At 44.9% G+C, this 26,256-nt stretch overlaps 1 protein-coding gene across 1 annotated transcript in view; it reads right to left on the bottom strand.

Annotated features, from left to right (window-relative positions):
* Window positions 1-22,249, bottom strand: part of Sh2d4a (SH2 domain containing 4A) — a 70,270-nt gene extending 48,021 nt beyond the window's left edge. The window contains exons 1-4 of the mRNA XM_021637983.2: window positions 21,960-22,249; window positions 16,687-17,054; window positions 6,233-6,389; window positions 4,384-4,555 (exon numbers count right to left, since the gene is read on the bottom strand). Coding sequence (XP_021493658.1) covers window positions 4,384-4,555; window positions 6,233-6,389; window positions 16,687-16,867 — 510 coding nt within the window. The 5' untranslated portion in view covers window positions 16,868-17,054; window positions 21,960-22,249. The remainder of the gene's footprint in view (window positions 1-4,383; window positions 4,556-6,232; window positions 6,390-16,686; window positions 17,055-21,959) is intronic.
* Between the last annotated feature and the right edge of the window lie 4,007 nt (window positions 22,250-26,256).

The raw sequence follows: 26,256 nt of genomic DNA, 5'->3' as shown, positions 1-26,256 counted from the left end.
AAGGGTGCAAGTCAGTGAAGCATGGAGTCTGGCCAGGCTTCCTGTGTTTCCACTCAAAACGGCCCTTCTTAATCACTGGCAGTTGCCGTTTTCAAAGCATTTCTAAATACCTCACCCCAAACCCAATAGGTTAGACAGGGAAGGTATCTGAATTAAACCTTTTAATGAGCATGTGAACCATGGGGTTCACTGTGACATTTTTATGTATGGTTGCACCTTTTACTTAGTCTCCACTTTACTGCTCTCTCCTGTCCCCTCCCTGAACTCTTGCTGTCTCCTTTCTCCTTCTGCTTTCATGACACACATATTCCATTACTTTCCTCCTTTTATAGATGAAAACCTGAGGCCCCAAAAGTTTATGAGATTTTTCTCACACAGTCCCAGGAACAAACTCTAACACATGTTCTTAGATTCACAATTGCATGTGGGACATCCAGGCAGTTCTATAAGCTGCGCAAGCACGCAGGCAGTGATAAGCAGAAGGTTAGAGCTTGGCCATGGACAAACGACTGTGAGTAAGCCTCAAGGAAGAAGATAGAGAACTACTGAGCAGGACACCTGACATCACTCTGGTCTCAGGGCTTGATAATGGGCATACATCTGCACGCACGCACGCACACACACGTGCGCGCGCACACACACACACACACACACACACACAGGTCATGAACATATAACACACAAGCACATACAAAAATGTATTTGGAACTATTTTTTCTTCATAATATGCTTTAGGTCTGGTATGGGATTTTAAAGAGAGTATCTGTTGGTACCAGAGTTAGAATACACTGCAACTAAAACTTGAAAAATCTTTGCTGATTTACCTTTAGAAACATATCAGATGACTCTCCTCACGCTTTTCACTAGACTCCATTTCCCTCAGAAGTTCTCATCTGAAGGAAAAGGTCTGGGGGAAGGTGACAAACATTTTTGTCACGTCTAAAGCCAAAACATTTTAAACATGACAAAGTTATTATGAGAGTGGGGACTGAGGTAGATACATAAAACATTTGATTGGGATTGGAGCCATATCTTGCCATCTCTTCAACCATCAATTTTTTTACTCTTATAAAATAATTTTTTTTGTAGTTTCCTCGTTTGAATTTCAGAAGTTGTTATGAAATGAATGGGAAATAAAATGTCCGCATGAGAAAAAGCTCTAAGACAAATTACAGGTGTTTGTGTAAAAGAGCGGCTTCTACCCCATCTACTATCACTGTGGCCAACATGGGAAACCCTGTGTCCAGACCATAGCTCCTCTTCCAGGAGCCCTGATGAGGCTGATGGCTTCCCACTCCCATGACAAGAAGTTTAGAGACTTGCCAATGCTACCTGTCCCTACACTGATGGCCATACAAGAATGACCAGTTCTTTTCAAAATACGAAGCTATTCAAAGCTCACTGATATCTCCAATTATTTCTGAAAACTAGAGTAAAATATTGACACCCCCCCACACCTTTCTGTCTTTGCTCACTCCCAGAGTAACAAGACATTCACATTTCCTCTTCTGCTTGATTACCCCAAAGCTTTTTTGCACGCTGCCCTTGGCTGGAACTACAGGCCCACGAGTCCTTTGTTCACCATCTCACACTCAAGTTCGCATCAAGGCCATTCGGGAAGTCCTGGCCCAGGCCCTAATGTAATGGGGATGCATAGGAACCCATCATTTCCCTCATAGTGCTTATCATTTGAAATTAAACATTAGGTAAAGTCTCTGCCCACCTCCCCATTGGTAAAGTTCCTGACGGCAATGATTGTTTTGACTCCAACTTTGCTATCTTGATGCTTTAGTTTTTAAAGAAATTAGTAATTAAATCATGCTTGGAATACTGTCCTTGCTTTCTGTAAGTTAAAACTATTCCTGGGAAAGGGGAGGATAGGGAATGAAGCAAACATCTGGCAGGTGTTCGGGATTGGCACATTTGTATTCATCATCTCCTTTGCTCATCACAAAATTCTACTAGATTGTATTCGTCTCTCTTTGCTGCCATACCAAATCGCAACAGACTTAGCAGTTCACAGTGTAGTGACACGAGTAGGGTTATAAGCAAAATGTAAAAATGCCAGTAAGTGGATTCTACATTCTACTATAGACAAGAGTCTGCCATTTAAATGTGAAGATCACAGCCTCCCTGGGAGTCCCCCTGCTAGAGGCAACTTTAGCAAACATCACAACAAACTTGGCAGGACCCTTCACCCCCCCCAAATACGTATGTACATATATATATATATGTGTGTGTGTGTGTGTGTGTGTGTGTGTGTAATAAACTTTTACCAATAATATAAATATATATAAACTTTTAATAACATCTATATTTCTTGAACCTAAATGTTATTTTCTCCCCCACCTTCTCTCTTTCCATTTAAAACTTTAGCAAACATCAAAGGAGTGGGACAGAGCCACCCCATGCTTATGATATCTTTGAACAAGATTAATTGTGGTAGATGTTTACTTTCTTTTTTAATCTTTTATCCAGTTTTTGAAAAAATACTCTGACAATGTAATTCCAGCTCAAGGATGAGCATGCGTCCCTGGCATCCCTTGGGGGTTTGTTTCTGTGACTGTCCTTCATTTTATGGACCTTATAAACAGAGGAGCTTGGAGAGAGTTTAGTGAAAAGTAGGCTGAATACACACTAAGCATGGGAAAGGTTGGGAAGCCTTACTGAGAATATGTGGGAAGTCCTCCCGGCTGATGCTAGCACCCAAATCAAACTTTGGAACTTTGGACAAAAAATTGCAAGTCTTATATTCGTAGATTTTTTTTCTATGTCTTCACAGTAAGGACACAGTCACTAGTAAGAATCAACCATTAAGGGATGGGAGAGACAGAGCAGTTAAGACTATCACGTGCAGCACCTGCGTGCAGCTCACCACTGTCCGCAACGCCAGCTCCGGGAGGTCCGATGCCCTCTTCAGGCCTCCTCAGGCAATACATATACATGTTGCACATACAGACACACATACAAACACTCAAACACTCAAACACATTAAATAAAAACAAGTCTCTAAGAAAAATCATAACAGACAATGAAGGGGTGCCTTGGGGATCTTGAAAACTTGGCTGGGAATGACACCTTCAGCAGCATGCTTGACCAGGCCTATCCTTAGGATCCTCACTTGTAAGAAAAACAAGACAGGAGTTTGGGAAGGCTCAGTCAGTAAAATACTTGCTTTACAAGTGTGAGGATTTAAGTTCAATTCTCAGAACGCATGTAGACGTGTTAAGTGTTGTATGTTTGCAATCCCAGCAACCCAAAGGCAGGAACAAGACAATATCTGAGTCACTGGGCACCAGCCTAGTCTAACTAGCAAGCTTCAAGCCAATGAGTGACCCTATGTTAAATGAGGTAGATGGCTTTTCCTCACAATGACACCAAAGATTATTTTCTGGCTTCCACATATATGCACATATACATGTACTCACATATGCAGAGGTACATAAAAAATAAGTAAAATGGACAAAGGTAAGCAGGAACTAACTCATAGTGTGTATTAAAGCAGACATTCTGCAGTCTAATCCATCTTTGCCAACATAATTGCCCTTGAGTCATGTTCACTGTTAGAATATTATCAGACTCAGGCAGGACAGAGATAACCAGATCCTTGTGGACCAATATCAAAGGGAGCTTAAGGCAGCCACCCCAATCACATACAACCACGTGGGCCTAATGTAAGTCCAACAACAGCAAACCGTCTGATAATTCAGTGTAATTAAATTTCTAGGAGACTACGGTATTTCATAATAGTTTATTGTTCTTCCAAACAATAATCTTAAAAGCAAATTATATTTGAGCCTTCTAAAGCACCTGGGCCATAAAAGAATTCATATCAGTTGTAAGCATAAAATTCTGTTTTGTGGAAAAAATAGCTATTCCTACATTAGGTGCAGAACCCATGAAGCCAAAAGAACACTCCTTCAGAGCTCGTGGATTGGAAAAAAAAAAAAAAAAGGAAGACTCAACAAAATACAGTCTAACTCAGGAATGGGCTGGGTCCCACCCTCCATCTGTCTGTGAATAAAGTTTTACTGGACCACAGCCATACTGTATTCGTGTGCAGCTATGACGAAATCATCTAGCCCACAACACTTCACCTTTTTTACTATGTGCCTTTTACTGAGAAGCATGTTTATAGTCTTCTGTTATAGAGACGGGAAAAAAAAAACCCTGAAAACATTAAAATGCCACACTTTACTAGAGTTTCTTTTTAGTGGCAGCACGTGGGGATAAAATGTGCCCCTACCCATCTTCCCAACGTGAGGGGAACGGCAGGACCTCAAAGGCTGGCGGCATGTGAGCTTGCAGTGCATGGCTCCGTTTGTGTTGGCTACTGCTTATCCTACCCCACCCCCACCATGTTGGAGGGTATGTAAGACTCACTTGGGCTCTGTCTTCACTCTTGGTTGGCATTGTTCTGGGTCCCTGCCCTGATGCCTCCTCTTCGGCTGCTTTCCTGGTGACGTTCTGCGGCTCCGGTTTCTTTAGTGCTTGCAGCTCACAGTGCTGTGACTTTATTTTCAAGCTGTTGGGGGATTCCACAGACGGAGCTTTCCTGCAGAGAAACAAACACATTGTTCAACAGGGCCAGGCTCTCCCATCAAACCAAGTGAAACCAGCAGCAGCTGGCTTGTTATGATGCTTATCACCGGGTAGATCTTGGACTAGAACTTTAAAAAAACATTAACTAAATCCCCATAACAACCCACTAAGAAGATCATTGTTATCCTTGCTTTACAATAAAAGGCTCAAAGAAACACTGTAATTTACTGAAGACCATATAATAGTACTGTCAGGATTTGAATTCAGGACTACCCAGCTCCTGATTCAGCTAGGCTGCCAGTACATGCTGTTTTCGTACGACCATTCAGAGAGTATGCCCTGCATCTCTGTATGCTCAAATATAGCTTTAACATCTTGAGTATTGGCAGGAGACACTATCGGCCTTCGGGCGCTGAAGTTAGGTCCACACATCTGTCCTGGTTTTAGCTCACCATCTTAGAGTGGGCTGCCCAGAACTCGATTAGGGTACCCAGAAGAGGTTACCATCACCTGCCTCAGCATTCCAAGTCACCTATGTGTCCAGTTAACTATGTCAATTTCTCATGAAAAATCTCACCACCTCAGAAGAGGTTCGAACTCCTATGCCTAGCCTTCAAAGCACCTTAGAGCATGGCTTCCCATCTCCCGGGGTTCACTTGCTGTATCCCAAGCACTCAGAAGGGTTCACCAGCCCCCCCACAGAGCTGTTTAAAATAGGCTTGAAGAGCCTGATTCTGCCTCTACGTGAAGCGTCTCCCCTATTCTTCTATAGCTGGAAACCCAACTCAGGCCTCAGGCCAACTCGCCCTCACCTCTTCTGTGCCTCAGAATGCTGCACTTCTATCTGGAACAGGAGGGATCCTGTTTACACCTTAATCAAATCTCTGGCGCAGCCTGCCTCCCTGGCAGCTGCTTGTCTATCTTGCCTTGTTTCCCTCCTATGCTAGAATTCTGTCAACTCTCTCTGCATTCCCAGTGCCTGGCATCGAGCAAACACCTGAAGAGCCTACCTGCTCAGCTGCCCACAGCTAAGCAATCCTCTTTCCTGAGGTCCAGAGACTCAGACAGGTGGCTCGGTTCTTGCAAACACACCTGACAGTTGGCTGCATCCTGCGGTGCTAAGAAGGCAGTAGTGGAGGATGGGGAGCCAGCATGCTCATGCAAACCACCACCGGGGTGTCTGTCTAAGTCAGAAGCATTGCAGCAATGAAGGGACTCAGTGAACACTAAAGAACTTTCTAGGACGAGCTAAAGTGATTCCTCCGACCCTCAAATTTCACTGCACTCTTCTACCAGGAGCTATGAACAAAAGGTATCTTTACAGTGTCTTGTGCAGTACCTTTCCATAAGCTCATGTGTCTGCATGCTCGGTCTCTAGCTGATGGTAGTATTTGGGAAGGTTGTAGAGCCTTTAGGAGGCGGAGCCTCACTGGAGGAAGTGAGTCACTGGGGCAGGCCCCGCTTTCTGTTCGCCCTGCTGTCTGACTGTAGCTGTGAATGGATGCCTCACACTCTTCCACCCCAGCTCCCCAGCCACGAGAGAATAGATTCCTTTTTAATTTTGAGACAAAGGAACCTCTCCTTCCTTGAGTTGCTTTTGTCAGGTATTCTGGCACAGCAATGAAAAAGCAACTCACACCTGCTGCCTTTATAGTGGCAGCTGGTCTGTGGCTGAGTGCACGCCCCTCACCTGAGCTCCGAGTCCTGCGCTGCTCTCAGCCGCGCTCTCTCAGCAAGGATCTCATCACACAGCACGTCATAGGGTTTGTCGAGATGGTGCTCGCCCATCACCCAAACCCACACCTTCTTATCGGCGCCCAGCTTCCAATGAACAGACTTGCCATTCTCTGCAGACAAAACAAAAATTGGGTCAAACAACTTATTTCTGGAATATCATTTGTCCCAGTCACTTTAGTGTTTTCAGTCATTGGTGAGGGTGAGTAAAAGGAAACACTTCCAGCCTGCTCAGAAGCAAACAATAACACTAGGGGCCGCGATACTCTGCCATAGTAATTCTATGGGACTGCTGTTTACACCTGCAAGATGTTGAGGGAAGACAGAAGCACTCACGGTATCCGTTATCCTTCAGGGTAAGAGAGTGAGCTAGCATCAGGTAGCACAACCTAGTAAGCCCAAGGATTTCCCCACAGCTCAGAATTGCAGTTGTTCACGCATTTGGTGTTTCCACTACCTTTACAGGGCCCAAACAGCATGCAGTTTAGAGTTGGACTGGTTTTGTTCAAATCTTAGCTTTGCCACCCACTGGCTAAGTGACTTGGAAAAATTGGTATCTTTAAGACTCAATTCCTTCATCTGCAAAATAGGGATGCCATCCACCACAATGGCAGCTGTGGAGAACAGGCAGCCTGAGCATGTCTGTGCACCTGCCACATACCAGGAGTTCAACGAAGGTTAACTGCCTTCATCAGCCAGCCTATTATTTACTTATGTGGCTGCTTGGAGAGTCACACCAGCCCGGGAGACGATAGTGCTGGGGTAGTGTGACGCGCGGTGAAGCAACTTAAATAACCCTTGTTTACAGTTGGTCTCTAGGGTTGTATTACATACAGTTTCTAGCTCCAGAAATGTAGCCAGATGGGAGCTTGGTCCCTGAGTCCAGGGAAATCAGAAGAGATCAAGACATACAGTCCCTAAACTAAAGGGACAGATCTGGGATCTGCTCAGGTTATTGTGGGCCAAAGCTAGGTCTAACCAACACCCTCAAACCAGCCAAGGGTGCCGAGTGCATGAACAGGACTTGGTATATAGTGCTCCATGCTGTATTCCTTAGAAATCCACACTGGGATTGCCTCTGGTCTCCTTATGCTGAGCAGAGGAAGCTTCTCAGTTCAAGTGTTCATGAACCATGGGCCCACTTCAGACTGCTGCCTCAGGTTGAATTGCAGCAGCAGGCTGCCCCTCTTGACCTCTGTTTTCTGCAGAAGCAGGCTGCCCCTCTTGACCTCTGTTTTCTGCAGAAGCAGGCTGCCCCTCTTGACCTCTGTTTTCTGCTCTTCTCCAGATAAATGAACCATCCCCCTGTCTCATTTCAGAAAGTTCTAAGCAGAACTCCTGAGGAAAGTGGGGGAGATTTGTACAATCTTCACCATAGGACTTAAAACTGTCAGAGAGATGGAACCACCTTGATCCTGTTTTCACCTGTAGAGACACTGTGGAACCCAGGTAGCAGGGGAGGTGAAACCCTGTGTGATCTATTGGGGACAGCCCCTTGTGACAGCCCTCACAGGTCTTACAATTTCAGGACATGACAAATATTTAATTAATTCTAGATAGCTGTCATAAAACTGCCTCTATCACACACTCCTGGGACCGACTCTAATATTTTTATCCTGCTCATTTCTCAACCTTCTCTTAAGTAATCTCTGCTAATATATCTTTTGACAATAGGAGGATGATACCCAGAGTAGACAGTGGTAAGGTGCCAAGAGAGACAAACACTCAGGGCCCAGAGAGTCGTTATTCAGTTGAGACACCGTATGACTGTCCCCCAAACAGCATTCGGCATGACACTGCGGGAGAAAGCTCTGGCCCTGCGGTAGGACATACAAGACCTAGGAGGGCTGGTGAGCAGTAAAAAGTGTGACTGAAAGCAGAGGAGACAAAGAGAACAGGAGCGCAGAAAACCGAGAAGTTGAGGGGGCTATGAACTGTGGTGCTCCGGGTACTGTGGCCATGAAGAAACACTGGCGACGAGTAAAAGGATTAGAGTCAAAATGTCAGACCTAGGCAGATGCTCAGAACGGGGCTCTTAGCAGAAAGCCCTTGCTGGTGAGTGACCTGTGTTCTGCCTCCACAGCTCCAGGAGCCCGTGAGAAGGCACGGAAAGCAAACAGAGCTTAAGACTGGCCAGGTGAACTTGGAAATGATACATATTATTGTTGAAATCTCTGGCATAGCTGGACTGACAGAGACAAGGAAGCCTAGAAGAGAACCCTGGAGAAACATGGGCTTTACTCAGAGGCAGAAGAAAAGAATCCAAATTATATATAAATAATTTGAAAATGGAGAATTCTGATTCCCACATAACTTAGTAAGGTAGAAGGCAACTGGGAAGTGCAAAGCCTCGAAGAGGAGAGGGAAGAAGAGTGGTACTAAGTGATAGTGAGGGGACCAAGAATGTCAGGAACACAGGAGGCAGGTGACTCAGAATGTCGGGGACCGGCTCAGGCCTCAGGGATGTGTTCTAGAGGATTCCATCAGTGAAGGAATTGGGCTGTTTGTTCAGCAATCATTTCCAGAATGTCTGCTAAATTTCAGCACTGCTCTAAGGGCCTCGGGGACAGAGAGACAGTAAAAGCAAAGACGCATGAGGGATCTCTTTAAATTGAGGAAACAGGGCAGGGCTTATGCCCTGGCTGTTGGGAGGTAAGAAGGTAAGGATGCCAGGAAGGATCAAGCAAGGGAAATGGTGGTTAGAAAGGCTACAGAGGTAAAAAGGAAGCATTGGCTGGGGATGTAGGTCAGCCGGAAGAGTGCTTACCTAGCATGCATGAGACCCTGGGTTCAATTTCCAGCACAGCCATAAAATCAGGCATGGTGGCTCGTGATGTACTCCCAGCACTTGGGAGGATGATCAAAAGTTCAATGACATCCTTGGCTATTTAGGGAGTTGTAGTTCAGTTTGGGATATGTGGGACTTTATGATGAGAGGAAGAGGAGAAGGAGGAAGAGGAGGAGAAGGACGAAGAGGAGAACAAGGAGAAAAAAGAAAAGCAGAGAACAGGCTTGAACAGAACTGCATAGCCCCTAACACACCTCTCTAAAGAAAAGACACAAACTTAAGAATTCTGAGTGTGACATGCGTAATATCTCCTCAGTCAAACGCTACCCACTCATTCTGGATTTTCCGTCTACCTCACTTGAAAATATATACATTCTTCAACCTGAACATGTGGGGGAAGGGCTCTTTATACAGTACTTCTAACTAATTACAAGGTCTTTTGCTTCTCCTGACCTTTAATAGTGACAGGGGCTCTTACAAAGTTCTTTTAAAACCAGCTTTTCTAGAAAAGTGGGTCCATCCTGCTTGGGGACTACATCATAAAGAACTGCTAAGCAGAGACCTGTAGTCACACCTGTTTCTTTAAAGACGTGTTTTCTCTGGACTAAGAGATTTTTCCTACTCATATGCAAACTCTCTAATGAGGCAGTGCTGTAAAAGGCCCTGTGAAAATGGAGTGGCACATGTCTTTGTCAGGGAAACAGCTAGACTGTTCCAGTTTTATATTCCTGAGTACAACATAACACTGCTGTGTTTGGTGCTTCCCTGTGATCCAGCAGGAATACAAGCTTCCCATGACAAGTCAGGGATGCACTGCAGTGACCCCTTCCTGGGGCATTGGCTCACAACATACTGACCATAACGCAAAACTCTATTCATAACAAATAACCCTATTCTTAATGCTATGTTACTGTGAGTCCACTGAGTGCCAGCAAAAGCATTTGCCCCGATGGAAAAGCAACGGCACACTGAAAGAGCTCAGCACTGCTCTGTGTGACTGACAGAAGCAGGGTTCTGACAGTAATGTAGTCAATCATCCCGAGATGCTTCTGCACCTTGCCACCTCAGAGGCAACCGTACCTTTCACCACTCTGAGCTTCCCTCTAAGAGCCCTCATCCTCAAGTAGAAACCCAATGATGAGCATTAGCGGCCAGTTACCTCTGAGCCCTCCTGCTGTGGCCAGTGTCCCTCTGACTGGTGGATGCCAAGCCATGCTCATCTTTGTGCACTGCCCCAGGCCACTCCTAGCTATGTTTCTGAGGCTCTGGTGGCTCAGACAAGCAACTTCCTCAAGATAATAAAGTGTTTACATACTGAAAGAGGGAATCAAAACTGATCTGTGTGATGGCAAAGCCTGTGTTTAAAGAATATTTTGGTTGTGTCTGAGAGTGAAAAGAGAGCCAGTAGGATCCTGGGTAAGCTGGTTCACTTTCATTAAGGACAACATTGTGTTCTTTCTCATCTCATAAGGTGAGATGGGGTTATGAACCGGCCAGACATGTCTCCATTTTTACTTTAATGAAGGCCAAGGCCAAATTCTATCAAGTCTTCTGTAAATTACTCGTTGTTTTCCTCTTTTCCCTATAATTTTTAATCCTGTTAAATGTGCTAGAGTTATTAACCTCTAAGTCATTATTTAATTTAATGAAATTATGTGCATATTTTAGAGACCAAAGAACAGAGAAAGCTGGGTAACACTCCTGACATCACAGTCCCAGGAAGCAAGTAGTGAATAATTAAGTAAGACTTTCAATCAAAATAGTAAACAGAAGCAATAAGTCAGGAAGGTAGAGCGTGGGATTTAAGGACAGTGAGAGGGATGAGAAACACAGCAATTACCCAGGAGACACAGAATGCCAAAGAGCTCAAAGCTAGGCAGATAAGATGGTAAGGCAAGTGTTGGGGGCTGGTCTCATGCTTGTATTTTGATGCTAATTACTGGCCCTCAAGATCTGGTTCCTGCCTGGATAAACCTATCCTTGTTTATTAAGACATTATACAGGTCTGACTGATTAAAGGCTAAAACATGGGCAGGGCAAAATGAGGAAGGCGTGGCTAAGGTTCCCCAGCTTTGGGTTTAAGAGAATCATGGGAAACAAAGAAATGGGAAGCGAGGAAGAAGGAGGACTCTATGATGGGTTAGCGGAGAAGGAACCACGTGGGCCAGGAGGAAGGACTTCAAGAATAGCATGGAAAGGCCCAGATAAAAAAATAAAAGCAAGTATTTGTAAGACTGTGGATGGAAGGTAACCCAGATAGGAATGGATAAGGTAGATGGCATTGGGTGGGGGCTGGGAGGTGGATGGTGAGGTTATTGGGATAGTGTGGGTAGAATACCTGCCCAGCTCAAGGCAAATAAGGCAATTATAAAACCTAACAGGTGTCTGTGTGTTATTAATTATGATAGCAGGTTAAATAATGCCATCGTGATAATTTTAGGGCAAATAATAAATTATATTTAACTCAACACCTACCTTTTAATGCCAACAGCAAGCAGCCAAGAGGTCAGGTCTACCTGCTTTGAAAAGACTGAAGATTTAAGTGGACTCCTATTCAAATGCTGGTTCCAATTCTGATTCCTACAAATTGCATTTTTCCATTTGTTTTTTTATTTGCCAGAATAAAGGGGACAATATTGACCTCACTGAGTTCTCACAAGAATTAAGTGAAATAGTTTCAGTGCAAAGCTGAAGCCTACCACACTATAACAGGCCGACAGCCTGGTAAGGGGAATCTCTGTAGAATAGAAAAGATAAAGTAGAATCTAGAAGATTTAGTGACTGGGGTAGGTGAGGGCCAGAGCAGAATCACAATGGCTCCCAGCCATCTGGCTTCAGTGACTAGGAAGACAGCAGAGACCCCATCATGACACAGTGACAGAGAGGACCAGGGGCTGATGAGAAACTGTGGGAAAAGTTGGAAAGAATTTTCTTTGTGGCAAGCTTGCTGAGCTCATGGGCCATCTAAACAGACATTCTTATGAGGTAATGACAATCAGACCAAAGCTCCGTGAAAAGTCTCTTGGCAATATGGATATGAGTCTCTGCCATACAGAGAGGAAAGGATTCAGCTATTTGTCCAGCAAACATTTCTAGAGACCCTGCTGCATTCCAGCTCTGCTCCGTGGAACCATGACTTTGTGAAAACAGAAGACTAGCTAATGGAACGTGCTGTTGGTAACAATAAGAGTTCAGCAAATGGAGTTGAATCCAAGTATATTGGCTTAATCACTGTTCATTGCTGGGAACTAGGGCAAGTCTTACCAAAAAAAAAAAAACAAATCATTTAATTGGGAGCTTGCTTCCTGTTTCAGAGGGTTTGTCCATTTCCATCATGGGGGGCAACATGGTAGCAGGCATGATGCTGGAGTGATGGCTGAGATCCACAGGCAAACGAGGGTGAGGGGCAATGTTGGGCCTGCCATAGGCTTTTGAGACATCAAAGCCCACCCCTGGTTATACACCTCCTCCAGAAAGAAATGCTGAGAGAGAGAGAGAGAGAGAGACAGACAGACAGACCGACAGACAGACAGACAGAGATAGAGAGCCACAGAGACTGATTTTAAGAAGAGTGAAGAGGAGCCGCAGGTCTTTCATGACATAGCCTCATAAGTCAGGCTCTGTACTAAGTACAGTAATTCTTTCAGTTCTATTCCCTGATGACTAAGCACTCAAATATATGTGCCTATGGGGGTATTCGCACTTAAACCAACATATATATGTCAAGGGCAGATGAGGAAACACTGTTCCCAGTACCAGATCCTAGCCTGGGCTTTGGGCTCCCAATCTGCCTCATCAGGAGTCAATGAAACAAGCCCAGGGCAACCCTCTGCTAAGTGGCCACAGTTTCTGCTTGTGTTAAGTGACAAAGCATGCAGGAAACGTGCCAAAGTAATGTTTTAGATACATGCAAGGCACCTTTAGTAGCTGTTTCTAAGCCCCAGTTAAGCTTGCCCCATACTACATTTGCTCAGTAGTCCTAGTTTGGGAAGAACCAAAATCAGGATGTATTCCAACTGTCATTTACCAGCTATTTGCCCAATCCAAGATAATTAATGGCTCTGACCTTCACTTTCCTCAACCATAAAATGTAGAGAGTACTTCATGGTGCAGGCTTGGCTGTCGTTATTTAGTGAGACAATATACTGAAGTATTCTGCTGAGGGTCTAAGTGAAGCCTAGCCATCAGGAAACAAACTGGTGAGGGCTCCTAAGTCTACAACAGAAAGCAGTATAGTTTAAATGGGAAAATGGGAACCACATCCAGAATGATCGCTTTTCTAATAGCCACATTCTAACACCTAGAGAAAGTGATGAATTTAACTCAAATAATGCATCCTACTCAAGATAACCAACAATGAATATCTATATCTATCTACCCTTTAAAACTTTTTTTCCTACTATCCAAGTCTTTGCAATTGGTACTTTATAACCTTTTCCTGCTAAGCACTGAAAATTAAAGCCAGGATGCTAGGTGACTGCTCTGACTGTGTTTCTACCCTTTGCCCCTTGTACTTTAAAACATTTTTCCATTTTCATGTGTGTGTGTTTGTTTGAGCATGCATGCATGCATGCATGTGAGAACATATGTGGTGTACACTTATATGAATATTTGCCTGCGTGTACATACATGTAGGTTCTTTTGTATATGCACATGCATGTCCATATGGATACCCTAGGCTGAGGTCAGAAATAATCTTGAGTGGCTCTTCTACCTTATCCAGTGAGACAGGGACTCAACGAAAGCCAGCACTTCTCAATAGAGTTAGTCTGGCCAGCCCGCTTGCTCTGAGGATCTCCTGGCTTTGCCTTTCAAGGCTAAAACTGCAGATGGACTGACAAGGACACCCAGGATTCACACGGATTCTAGATGCCTGAACTCAAGTCCTCACACTAAGGATCTTAACCACTAACTCGTCTCCTAGCACACATTTTGCTTTTTCTTTGAGGCAGGGTCTCACAAAGATCTCCAGGCTGGACTTGAACTCTAGGCAGGTTACCCTTGTCACACTCCCAAGAAGCTTCAATTACACATCTCCCCCACCAGGACCTTCATTGTCCAGCCTCAGTGCCAAGTAGTGGGATAGCTATGTGGTCCCTTGCCACAGCAGTCAGCCCTCCGGCGATCACTTAGCAAACACAGCCAGTCCATAATTTTCTCACTGTCTCATGAGACTTCAGAAAGTATCTGGTCTATTGTTGGCTAAATCCCTGCTGGTGAGTATTTTCTCAGCTGTTCCTGCATTCACCTCAAGATTCTAGAAAGGTAGATACAAAACAACCATTTTAGTGATGTTTGCTGAAAACTCACCATGGTGGTTTGTTTTTTTATAAAGAAAAGAATGCTTCATGTGATAAAGATGATGCTATAAAGGAACAGGAATGGGCAGAAGACAGATGCAATAAAAAAGATAACCAACACCATGGCTGGGCTGAGAACTAAGAGCAGGAATAGCATGTAGGCCAGGACAAGCCGGAGGCAGGGCTTCGGAAGGTAGGACACACATGCCAGAAAGGTGAAGATATATGTAACAGGCCAGAACATGAGGACTAAATAGACTTAGTGGGTCCATAGTACAAACAGTGCTGGGCAGCCACCAGGTACCCTGATGCCACTTTGGGCCACCTGTGGCTTCAGCTCCAAAGGATAAGCAAAATTAAATATGAAAAGCACTTGCTTTCTAGGAGAAGTGGATTCTTTTTCTTCCTGCTCTCTGGTCATGAAAGGAACCAGTTTAATGTCTGTCACCTTTCTCCAAGGGCTAAAGGATTTAATGGGGTAATAACAAACATCTGATATGCAATATTTATAGAACCTTTAGTTTTTTGTGTCAGCGTATTAGCTTACTACTTCTACAATCATTTAACTAAAAAGGTGATGCAGATTTTCTGAACTGTGCATTCAAAACACTATACAGAAACACGCATGGAAAGAAACTGAAATAATTGCCTTAAGTTATCACAAGGTAAGCAATCACAAAGAAAGCTACCCAGCAACTTTGAGAAGCTCACAGTTTAACAAAAGACTGGGGGGGGGACAAGCAAACCTCTGGTCTCAGTCACCCCACTATACCACCATATATGCGATTTTCAATGAACATGGTGGCCAAAGCAGCCCAACTGATTGATACATTATACAAGGAGATGAACAGGTAAGCCATTCCCAAATCTCACCAGTATGTTTTGAAGAGAAAGTTGTAATCTGGATACTACAATGTGAAATCTGACAGATCTGAGCATATATACAGGTGTAGCTTTCCACATATGAGAGTGCTTAAGAATATTTTTTGCCCATAAGATTGCGCAGTTAGTACCAACATTGCACAAATTTGGGGAGGATAAGATACAAGGTTTGTGTCTCAGACGATGTATAAAATAGCAGTTAGTTAATTATTATTGTTTGTTGTTTTATATCCAGGACGTTTTGGTAATTAGTTTGTTTCTATTGTGGTGGGGGTCCTTGGGTTTGATCCTAGTGTTTCCTGCATCCTCACCCTGATCTCCTTCCCATCCCTTAAACTGTGTGTTGTATAAGACCATAATACGTTCTTAATTAGTATGCAGACCTCATTAAAAACTGTTTAGCTGTATATGAGGCAAAGGCCACTAGACTGATTTCCATTTTGAATCTGTGTATAGGCCAAACATGCCAATAAAATGTATTTTCTCAGCTTTTGAAATCCTGAGTGGTTTTATAAAATTTTCCTTTTTCAGGCTTAGGAAAAAATGAGTGTGAATATCTCAATGAGTAACCTTGAAAACTCTGTGTGAGTGTGTGAGTGTGTGAGTGTGTGAGTGTGTGAGTGTGTGAGTGTGTGTGTGTGTGTGTGTGTGTGTGTGTGTGTGTATGTATGGGTGGGTGTGGGTATGTTTAGTTAGGGTACTAATCCACGACAGAGCCTATGTGTGTGTGTTGGGGGAGGGGGTTAATGTGCACTTTGCATGTATGTGTATGTATACATTTAGCTCTTAATGAACAAAGAATACTTTCCCTTATGGTCTCAAAAGAACTCTTTCAAACTCCTGGACTCAGCTGCGAAGAAGTACGCCTGAGACTATTCCACACCAAACACATGCCCCGTTGCGACTTGGTCTCTTTAAGCAAGTTTAGTACATTTTAACGGGCATTCCTTAAAAATGATAACTTGGAAAACTCCCTGAAGTTGATAATGCAAAATTACACTTGCTGCACAAGAACTTTGTATTGTGATATTGAAATGCTAAGCCAATTAGGGGAATAGAGACCTTCCTTAAAGCTCCTCAAGTCAAACTCAAGGATGGCTTCTTGCTTTTCGGAGGTGCTAGAATGGAAACGAGAGCCTCGTGTATGTTAGGCAAGGGTTCTACTTCTGAGCTACACCTGCATTCCTTACACTGACCTTACCAGACCTTAAGATAATCTGACCAAAGATTTGCTTAAACATGGACACTGCGTGGTGAGTATTCTGTGTTTACATGTGAGCAAATACAGACTTGCAGTTGAAAACCCTGACTGTGAGAAGCTGGGTAACATTTAGGATCTGGCCACAAAATCACAGCTCCTAGCTGGCCAGCTTGAGTGCTGTGAGCCCTTAAAGCAGGCATTCTGCTGCCACATTCACAGCACCGAAGAGGATACGTTACCTTTCTTTGGTCTGGATTTCACTGGCAGGGACTCCTTTCTTTCCATGGCCGCTTCTCTTTCTTTCCATCGTCGGATCTGTTCCTCTCTCATCTTGTAGAACAAGATCTGTTTCTGCTCTTCGCTGAGCTCTGCCAGCAGGTCAGGGTCTATGAACATATCTGCCAGTATCTGTCTCAGCATCTCTGCTGGTCACAAGAACTTCTCCACCTGCAGCAGATGTTCCTGGAAATGACTTGCAAGTTTGCTTCCAGCAGGCTGGCACTTGGGCACCTCCAAGAGATCTGAACACCCCAGAAATAGCTCCTCCTCGTGCGGGAACTCAGGAGCGGTTCGTCTTGCAAATGCTGGTCAGTGATGGTGGACAAGCCTGCAAAGAGCAACAACCAAATCAGGCAGAAAAACGTGTAGATTCTGGACAGGAGCACAGTAGTGAAGAAAGCCAGGAGGAAACAATATAATTTTCATTTCAAAGAGAAAAGGGGGAAATGTGAAGGTATGTTTAGCTTCAAGTGAGTATAGCCTCTATTCCATAATAGGTATTTTATCAGAAAAACTCTAACCAGGCCACTCTCAGGGAAACAGAAATTTAACAGAGAGTTGCTTGGCTTCCTCCCCACTGAACAAACACGTCATTACCTCAGTGCCTCCCAGCTGCCAACAGCAAGGCTGAAAGGAATCAACAACAAAAACAATAACAAAGGTCAGGAGAGGAAATTAAAATACCCTCCCCAATGACTTACTCCACCAGAAAATGTCACCATTGAGAGACTCTTAGTGGAGCAGAGCCGTTCTTAAAGAAGTGAAAAGGAGGAATAAAAATGAGAGCATGATCTTTCTTTTCCCTTCTCTTAAGCTCTCCGTGTATACAGCTGTGTCCTCCTTCGCAAAAGGCATTTCCAGACAACCCTGCAGAGCCATGAGAACAGTGTAAGTGCAAAAAGGAACAATAATAGACATTCCAGAAGGTTACCAGCTCTTTGGTGTCTCCTTTCCACATAACCTAAATTAGTAAAATTTAAGTTTCAGGCCAGATATCTATGGGGAAGAAGAGGCCAGTGGCTTCTGCCTTGTTTTATAAAAGTTTGTCAGCAGGCTCCTTCAGAAGGAAGGAAAGAAAAAAGGCTGTGAACTTGGGCATGCATGGTGCCAAGCAGGTAGTACTAAAGGGTGGCAATTCCTTTAGGTCTCAGTTTATTTTTATACAGCGTTATCTGGTTAAAATTTTTAGATGCCAGATCTTCAGACTCTGTGTCCGTATATGACATATGCATGTATTATATATTTATGCATGTATGTATACTCATTTATGCCACAGGGGACAGTCTCAGGTGTCAGCTGCAGCCCTGCACCTTCTGTGAGATAAGATCTCTCTTTTGCTTGTTCAGCACTGTGTAGGCAGATCACTCCAGCTGACTGGAAAGCTCTGGTGGGGTGTGGGGGGACGTCCTTACCCCACCTCTCATCTCACCAGAGAGGCAATGGGATTAGATACTGCTGCATATGGGATCCTACTGCGGATCCTCATGCTTTATTTACCACGTGAGCCATTCCCCAGTCGGAGAAAAGTATTCTATATGTAATATGCATATACATGTGTACATGCATATATAGCCACAATATACAACACGTATTATATTTGTATTCTGAAGAAAAGGCATCTTATTTGTTCTAAATGTCACAGGAATGTAAGTCTTACTATGATACTTCAGAATCATCTATGCCCTAAAAGGCCAACTACAACTTTCATGCCTACAATGCTTCAGAAATCTTGCCTCTAGCGATGGTCGTTCAAACATCTTGCTTCTCCATAGAAAGCAAAGCACACTTAAACTTGAGAACAATTAGTAGGCTACACCATAACTGCAGTAGTCTTGACTCTCCTTGCCCATCCCTGTCTTTGTGAGTGTTAATCCTTTTTCTTTCCCTCCCTCCTCTGTTTCCTTGTACAGTGGCTCCTTGAACACAGCCCTTTGAGCCTCCCAGTCAAGTACACAGGACATCTGAAGCACTTGCATCACTACACAGCGGTGCCTCAAGCTACATGCACTATTCCTACCTGCACCTGATTTTCTGCCACAGCATTTTAGCTACTGGAATTCAAATGGAACATGATATTAAGAGGAAGGTTGAACAGCATTAAAATCAATGGCACGACTGTAACTCAGGCATGCTCCTCCCAGGGCCCCTAGTTAAGCTTCCATACTGGCTTGGGATGGTCTTCAAGGTTATACAGTACAGAATCAATGTCTTGGAATATTTTGTTTCTAGAACATTCTCAGAAAAAAAAAAAAAGAGCAAACCAAGTCCACACTACAAGAAGGGTTTATAAAAGATATTCCTCTCCCACAGAAAGAATCTGCTTCCTTGGCAGATATGACTCCAAGGTCCTGAAGTAAAGAGGTAAAGTAAACAAGGTAAATGACTCCTTGAAATTCCAGGAAACATCCATAAATGCTCACATTCCATGAGCGCAGTGTTTAACACCCATAGAGAACACAATAGGAAATCAGCAACTGATGAGGTCTACAGCTTCTGCTCTTTCCCCCATATTCAGTCGAGAGAATTATATTGGAAAGTCAGAGAGAGAGAGAGAGAGAGAGAGAGAGAGAGAGAGAGCACTGAAAATTAACTACCTCAATGAGCCAAGGGCACTTTCCTCCCCCAGCCAGGCCCAGCGCGCTCGCTCTTATAACAGAACTGACACTTAACTGTTTCCGGCACTACTCAGTAGAGGTCCACTCCAATCACTCTCTAACTTCAAGAGGTCAGTCCCCTTTCACAGCTGAGGAAGATAAGGGTAGCTGAAGCTGTAAAGCATGGCAGTGACTGTATCCACTGCATAGACTGGCTGCTACAAGTTTACTTGTGAGTCCAGAATCAGGATACCATGCCACTGTGAAAGTTTCAGAACAAAAACCAGAAAATGTCTGCAGGGACTGGAAACCTGAAGTCCAGGGTAGAGAAGCTTAGAGTTTCCCAGAAGAAAACTCCCCACCCAGGAAGGAGCATAGGGCTGCTGGCCACACTGGCCCAGTGTTGAGTTTGCCTTCCACTTGCCAGATAATTTATCTCTCCAATATTCCCTTCCATGGCACCTTTGTAGAGAGGGCTGCAAACCCTTTTGTTTTGTTTTGCCTTGTGAAGCCTTAAGGTTAGTCAGTCCGTTTTGTTTTGTAGTTCTGAGGAGTAAAGGCTGGCCCTTTCACGTGCTAGACAAATTCTCGGTGGCTGAGCTACATCCCCAGCCCTCTTTTTGCTTTATATTTGAGATGGATCTAGGCTGCCCAGGCCAGTTTTGGATACTCGACTTCCCACCCTGGCTGGCTGCCTCTTTCTCTCACATAATTGGGATTATAGACCTTGAGCATCAGGGTCAGCTTAATCACTCTTGAAGAAAAGACAGAGGCTCCGATGGCCTCAGAGAATGCAAAGGAAACCCAGAAAACAAATGCCTGTGGCTGTTGACTATGGCACCAAACTGATTCCATCTGAATGACTCTCCTCTAACCCCTTCTTAAGGCTTTCCTATAGCAAACCCCAGCATAGTCATATGTGTGCCTCAAAGGATAGCAGCCTACATTCCCAGCTCTGCCTCCAGGGAGCTGTGACTGTGGAAGGTCGGGTCCCATCTTTGGACTCAGTTTCCCAATCCACATATTAACCTGGGAATCTTGGTAACTAGGCGATTGTGAGGTAAAAGTCTACCTTGACTGTATTGAGAAAAGAACAGGAAATAAAAACCAGGAAATGAACCGGACAGGGGTTTTCCTATTTTCACTCTGAAAGGACAATCACTGCTGACACTGATCTACCCAGGGATGTTTGGGTCTCATAGTGAGTGCAGGTATCTGAGGCCCAACACAAAGTGCAGCTCAGCTAACTTGTTTTTCTTCTCCTGTGGCACTTTCCTTGAGAAAGATAGATAACAGGCAACAAGCCCACACCTGTGGCTAACTCTAAAACTTTCTAAAGAGTCCCAAATTTGGTTAAGTTCCCAGGATACCTGCAGATCTAGTCTGACTTTCACACTTTCCATTTTTCTACAACTCTGTGTTTTAACTAATATGGAAACTAATAAACAAACAAGCAACAATAATGACAATAATAATGCCCTATCTATCATAAAAATATTGTGGTATGTCTAGTAAGTGTGTCCTAAAGTTAAAAACCTGGTTTAAATTTTATTCATCTTTTAAACATCTAGCTCTGTCTTCAGGCCTTGAGTTGTTTTATTAAATTATTTTTCTTATTCTTTTATATGATGATATTGAGAATAAAATAAATTGCAAGTGGTGAGAGCAGTTAGATGTTCTGTGAATACTCTCAAGTGATGTTAAAGTATTTCACATACAGACGCACGTAGAAAGGTCCGTTCGTACCAAATCTTTGCCTAAACATTACTTCCACTTACTTATTAAAGTCGTATATATATACATATATATGCAAAGAGGAGCTTGTCTGGGAGCTGACGAAAAGGCTTCTCTGGGACCATAGCGAAGGGAGACACCGCGGAGAAAACCTTCAGCTAGTGACTCCACCTAGGGCCCATGAATCCCTCACCTTTGTGGAGGGAAGTCCTGGCCCAGATTCTGGATTGAGCCTTGACCCAGAACCACAGAGAGGCGACACCGCCTGCAGCTCCGGTACCACGTGAGGGCGCCCGCGGGAGGGTGTCCCTGCGCGGGGAAGGCACTCATAGGGTTCTGCGTGGGCTGAAACCGGTTTTAGCACTCTTGCTCTGGAAGTTCTCGGCCAGGACGCCACACGGCACAGCCCGGTGACTGAACCCGCGCTGATTTGCGGTGCTCCTGCTGGCACGGTGGCCCCGACTGTCACAGGTGGCTCCGCCGGCTGGACCTGCCCCAAGCTCGCGTAAACCCTCAACGCGGGAGCGCGCACACCACTGGGACCCCACAACTACCCCAAAAGACAGCAGGTCGCCTCCCATTCTCCTCCTACTGGAGACTCAGAGCATCGATCACAAGCCCTCATCCGGCCCCGGTTGCAGATACTGGACACCCTTCACCGGACACCGGACACCGGCCGCCTCCGTTGTCGCCAGCTCGGCTGGGCACCTGAGCTCGCCCTGCGCGTGGTGGAGGAGGGACGAGAGGGACAGACTAGCCCCCTGGCCGCGGGGACCGGGGTCTCTTGCTGGCCCTGGCTCCTGTGCTCATCCCTTCGCTCTAGAGACCCACCTATTGGTTCCCACTTGGAGCTCACCCTTCTGCCTGGCTCCATGCTCCAGTGTCCTCCCCGCGGGGTCACCTACCTGCTCAGAACCCGCCGAGCGAGCAAGGAGGCTCAAGCCCCTGCTACCTCCAGATTGCCTTCAGCAGCTGTCCGGAAAGAGAAGGAAGGAAAGGCAGACAGCCGCGCGGGCTAGCTGGACAAACACTTGGGCGCAGAAGGACACTCAGCGTCCAGCTCGCAGCCCTGGCCCGCCCCGCCGCGCCCACATGCCGGGGTGACTGACTGGGCGCTCCCTCCAGGCCCCACCCGGGTGTTGGAGACGCTCCAGCGCCACTAGGCAAGGCTTGGCTGCCCTGGACCAGCGGCAGCAGCAAGGCCACCAGTGCTTGGTGAATGGAGAGTTCTGTGTGGGGTCTGAGACGGTCTGCCCTGCCCTATCAGCGGGGTCTGTGGGACTTATTAAGGCTAGGAGGAAGGAGCCTGCAGGGGCAGGCAGGCGCTTCTGGGAACCTCGGTCCTGCAGGCCAAGTTGGCTGCAGTTCTGTGCTTGCATTTCTACAGCTTATTTTTTCCTTTTCTTTTGTTGACATTAAGTAAATTATCAAACTCTGAAGCATTTGCTACTCCAGGCGTGGCTTTACAGAGCATGATCACGGGAGAGAAAGACTGGAATGTTGGAGATTGAAGGCACTAGAGACAGGCGCAGCCAGCGAGAAAACCTGAAGAGAAAAAAAGAAAGTTGGAAGAAGCCTGTGACTAAGAGAACAGGGCTAGGGTGTCGCAAAGCACAGCCGAAGTTTATGCACTTCTGGGAGGAAAGCTTAACAGAGCAGAAAGGTAGCCGGAGCTTTCCACAGGAGAGGGACACTGGGGATGTTTGGAGAAAAACAGGGCTGGGCGGGGTAAGGTACGACACAAGCCCCTAGACCTTGAGTGACGACAGGAAGGGTTATAAACAAGAAACATGGCGTGACTTTATACACCCTATCCAATCCATTAGGAGCCTGATAAGCTGCACCCAGAGGCTGTTTATCTGAGGCTTTCCCAACTGCAGAAAACTCTTGAGTTGGAAAACCTTAAGGCCGGAGTCATGCCCTACATTCTCAGGAAACAAGACTCAGCCATTTAGGAACTGTGCTTGAGATCCATTCAGGCTATGGTTCCTGGCCTGAGGCTTAGTCTCTGCTACACCAAATTGCATGGCCAGTGAGGTGCTTTAGACAGGTATGTCGTCCTCTGCCTAGTGGCTGTGTCTGCTCAGGAAGTGTCCTCACACTCCCTGGATGGAAGTTAAGGAGCTGCAGCAGTGGCCCATCAGCCAGCTTCAGGTCCCACGAGACACTGATGCTACCATCAATTCTCTCCTCCACATTCATTCTGTCTCCACGTTCTCCATGTCCTGACAAGCCCTCTCTAATACCAGCTCTCCCCTGTCCTAATTAGCCTTACAGTTTCCCGTTCAGGATAAGTTGTCAGAGTTAAGTGTGATAAGACAGGCAAGGTGCTCAGAGCATGGCAGGCTAACATGTTTGAATACTTACTGCATGCCAGAGACTACTGGATAGACAGAGGCTCTTGCACAAAGTGTTCAAAACTGTGTCTAGCATGCAGTATTATGATTTCACATTTCTAACATCTCATACCAAGGCTGTGAATTTTCGTCTCCCACCTTACCTGGATTCTAGGCTCTCCCTGATCGTCCTAGTCTAAGCATGCAGGGTTGGTCTCTGAGCCCAGTAGAACACAGTAGAAGTGATGGGATACCATTTCCAAGATTAGTGTGTGGTGGTGGCAAAGATTTGTTTTCCTAGCACTGGGGATGCTGAAACAGAAACCTAGCAGCTCAAGGCCGATGTGAGTTACTTCGTTTCCGGCCTGGATTCATAGTGAGAACATACCTAAAAACAACAGAAAAGTAAAGTCTGTAGCTATGTCTTAGTCTGTAGCTCTTTTTCTTTGACACCATCCCTTCTCTTTCCTCCGTGTCTCCCGGACCCTTGAAACATTCATGTCAGGAGATAAGAATTTCCATATCAAGTGATCCTCTAGTGAGATCCACCTAGAGAGGCTAAAACCAACCAAATTAGCTTGGAAGATCCTCAGCTGCCCTGAAGCTGTGTGATAACTACAATACTGGCCAGTAGCTTCAGTGAAAATTCATGACACTGCTCAGCAAAACCACTCTCAAATTCCTGATTTGTATACTTAAAGACAGGCCATTTTTACTGTACTGTGTCAGTAATTTGGAGGTAGTTTGTTACAAAAAAAATGTAGACAGCCAATGCACTCTCTCTCTGGTCTTGTTTCCAAGCCAAACTTAATTAGCATTCATGTACAGAAAATGACCTAGGTAACCTATTTAAACACTAAAATAACGTGCTTAAACTCTGAGCCCACACCTAGGCCCAGAGCTAAGAAATAGGACATTGCAAGGTCCTGGGAGCTGCACAGCAAACAAGTAATTCACCTGATCCAGTCCGGAAAGCCTGCCCTAAGAGTCCGTGCCCCGGCTGTGAACGAAGCTGTCAGGTTACTTTTTTTTCAATAAACAATCAATCCACCTCTGATCCACCATTCAGTAGCTGAAACATTTTCGATACACACCCTCTCTCCTGCACAAAGAATTAAGACCCAACTGCTGGCCAACTTTCAGCAGCCAGGATAACCCAACACTGAGCTCTTTCAGCCTTATCGTCTTGCCACTGGATATCCTACCTTCATGTAATCTGGTATGTTCCAAGCCTTAAACCTACAGCCTCTGAAGCCTCTGCAGCGTCACACTGGGTCTATTGTCTAAAACGTCTTACTCTATAGCTCACCTTAGGAAAACTTCACCTCTCCTAAAATGTCAGCCTTTGGGACGTTTCTTTGCTTGCTTCTCTTCTTCCCACTCAGAAAGCGGCACTTCATGCACCCACTAGTGTCACATTTAGCAACCAACACACCTTGGAAACATTTCACGGACACCTGGTAGGGCTGGGCAAGGTAGGAACAACTGAGAGACAGCAGAGTCCATGGCTTGGGTCTCTGAAACGGTGGCAGTGCCTCATACAGTGATTACTGAAATGCACATTTCAAATCACCTTGGAAGTCATGGATGTAATCAATGCCATAACAGCAAGGGCAAAACCTAGGGTAAGCACGAGATCCACAGATGGGTAGTTGAATGAATGCCAGGACAAATCAATATAAACTGTACAAAATTATGGTAATGGTTTAGTCAACTCGGACTCTCATTGTCCCCTTTATGCATGAGCCTCCTTCCTGTGCTTATCACAGTCTCTCCTCTCTGACACTTAATTTACATTTGGTTGAGGGACCTCTCTGCTTGGGACCTCCAAGTCCAGCACAGAGCACAGCGTGGGTATAATTGTATGGAGGTCGGATACACAAATTATGATATGTAAGGCGACCCCTGGAGTTGTGCAAAAATAGAAGCCCTGTTGCTTCCAGGAAGATAGGTCATTTTGTCGTTGTTCTAAATTACACAATTTATATTTTAGTTCTCTAGAAATTGAGACCCTTCTCCTTATAAAACACAATATTAATACACACCAACAATATTTTCCTGTCATGCCATAAAACGAGATTTAAAAACCTAGACAACTTTCATGAACTCTTTAAGAAGTGAGTTATGTTTGTCTCATAGTGAATGTGAGGTAGACAGGAAAGAAAAATACTATACATTTAAAGTTTACTGAAAACTGATCAAACCATAAAATAAAATCTTTATCCGTTCATCAGTCAGAAATAATGATATTGAGAACTGTTTCCAGCTTTCTGCCTGCAGTTAGATGTCATGCTGAGTTATTTTAGTTCCTTCATGATGGTTTTCCCTCATCATTGTCATAAAGAGCAAGATTAACTGTTAGCTATTCATCCACTTTTAAAGTCAATTGACTATTTCCTTTTCCTTGAGCTACCTTTACAGACTTGTCTCCTCAAACATTTATTCTCATTTGTCAGGAACCACACCTGGTGTCTTCTGCTTCTACAGTGCCATGGAAATGGCCTGTGACCTAGAACTGCTGAGCTGAGGCTTAAGGTTGGAGTTAGACAATAACACACGTGACTTGGAATTAGGCAATAACCCACAAGATAAGAAATATCTTCTAGCCCAGGGTAGTGGTGCATGCCTGTAATCCCAGCAAACAGGGAGGCAGAAGCAGGTGGATCTCTGTGAGTTTGAGGCCAGCCTGGTTTGCAAATCCAGTCCAGGACAGCCAAGTCTACACAGAGAAACCCTGAAGGTGGGGGGGGGGGAACAAAGATCTTCTAATAGTCTCTGTTAACCACTGCTTTTTGCAACCCAAAGCTGTGATAAACAATCAGAAGCAAGCTCTCTTCTAGTCTCCTCACACTGCTGGGTCTTCCCA

This window comes from Meriones unguiculatus, chromosome 4 (assembly GCF_030254825.1).
Source record: "Meriones unguiculatus strain TT.TT164.6M chromosome 4, Bangor_MerUng_6.1, whole genome shotgun sequence".
NCBI classification, from domain to species: Eukaryota; Metazoa; Chordata; class Mammalia; order Rodentia; family Muridae; genus Meriones; species Meriones unguiculatus.
The sequence above is the reverse complement of the archived record's forward strand: the minus strand, read 5'-3'. Positions and strand labels throughout refer to the sequence as shown.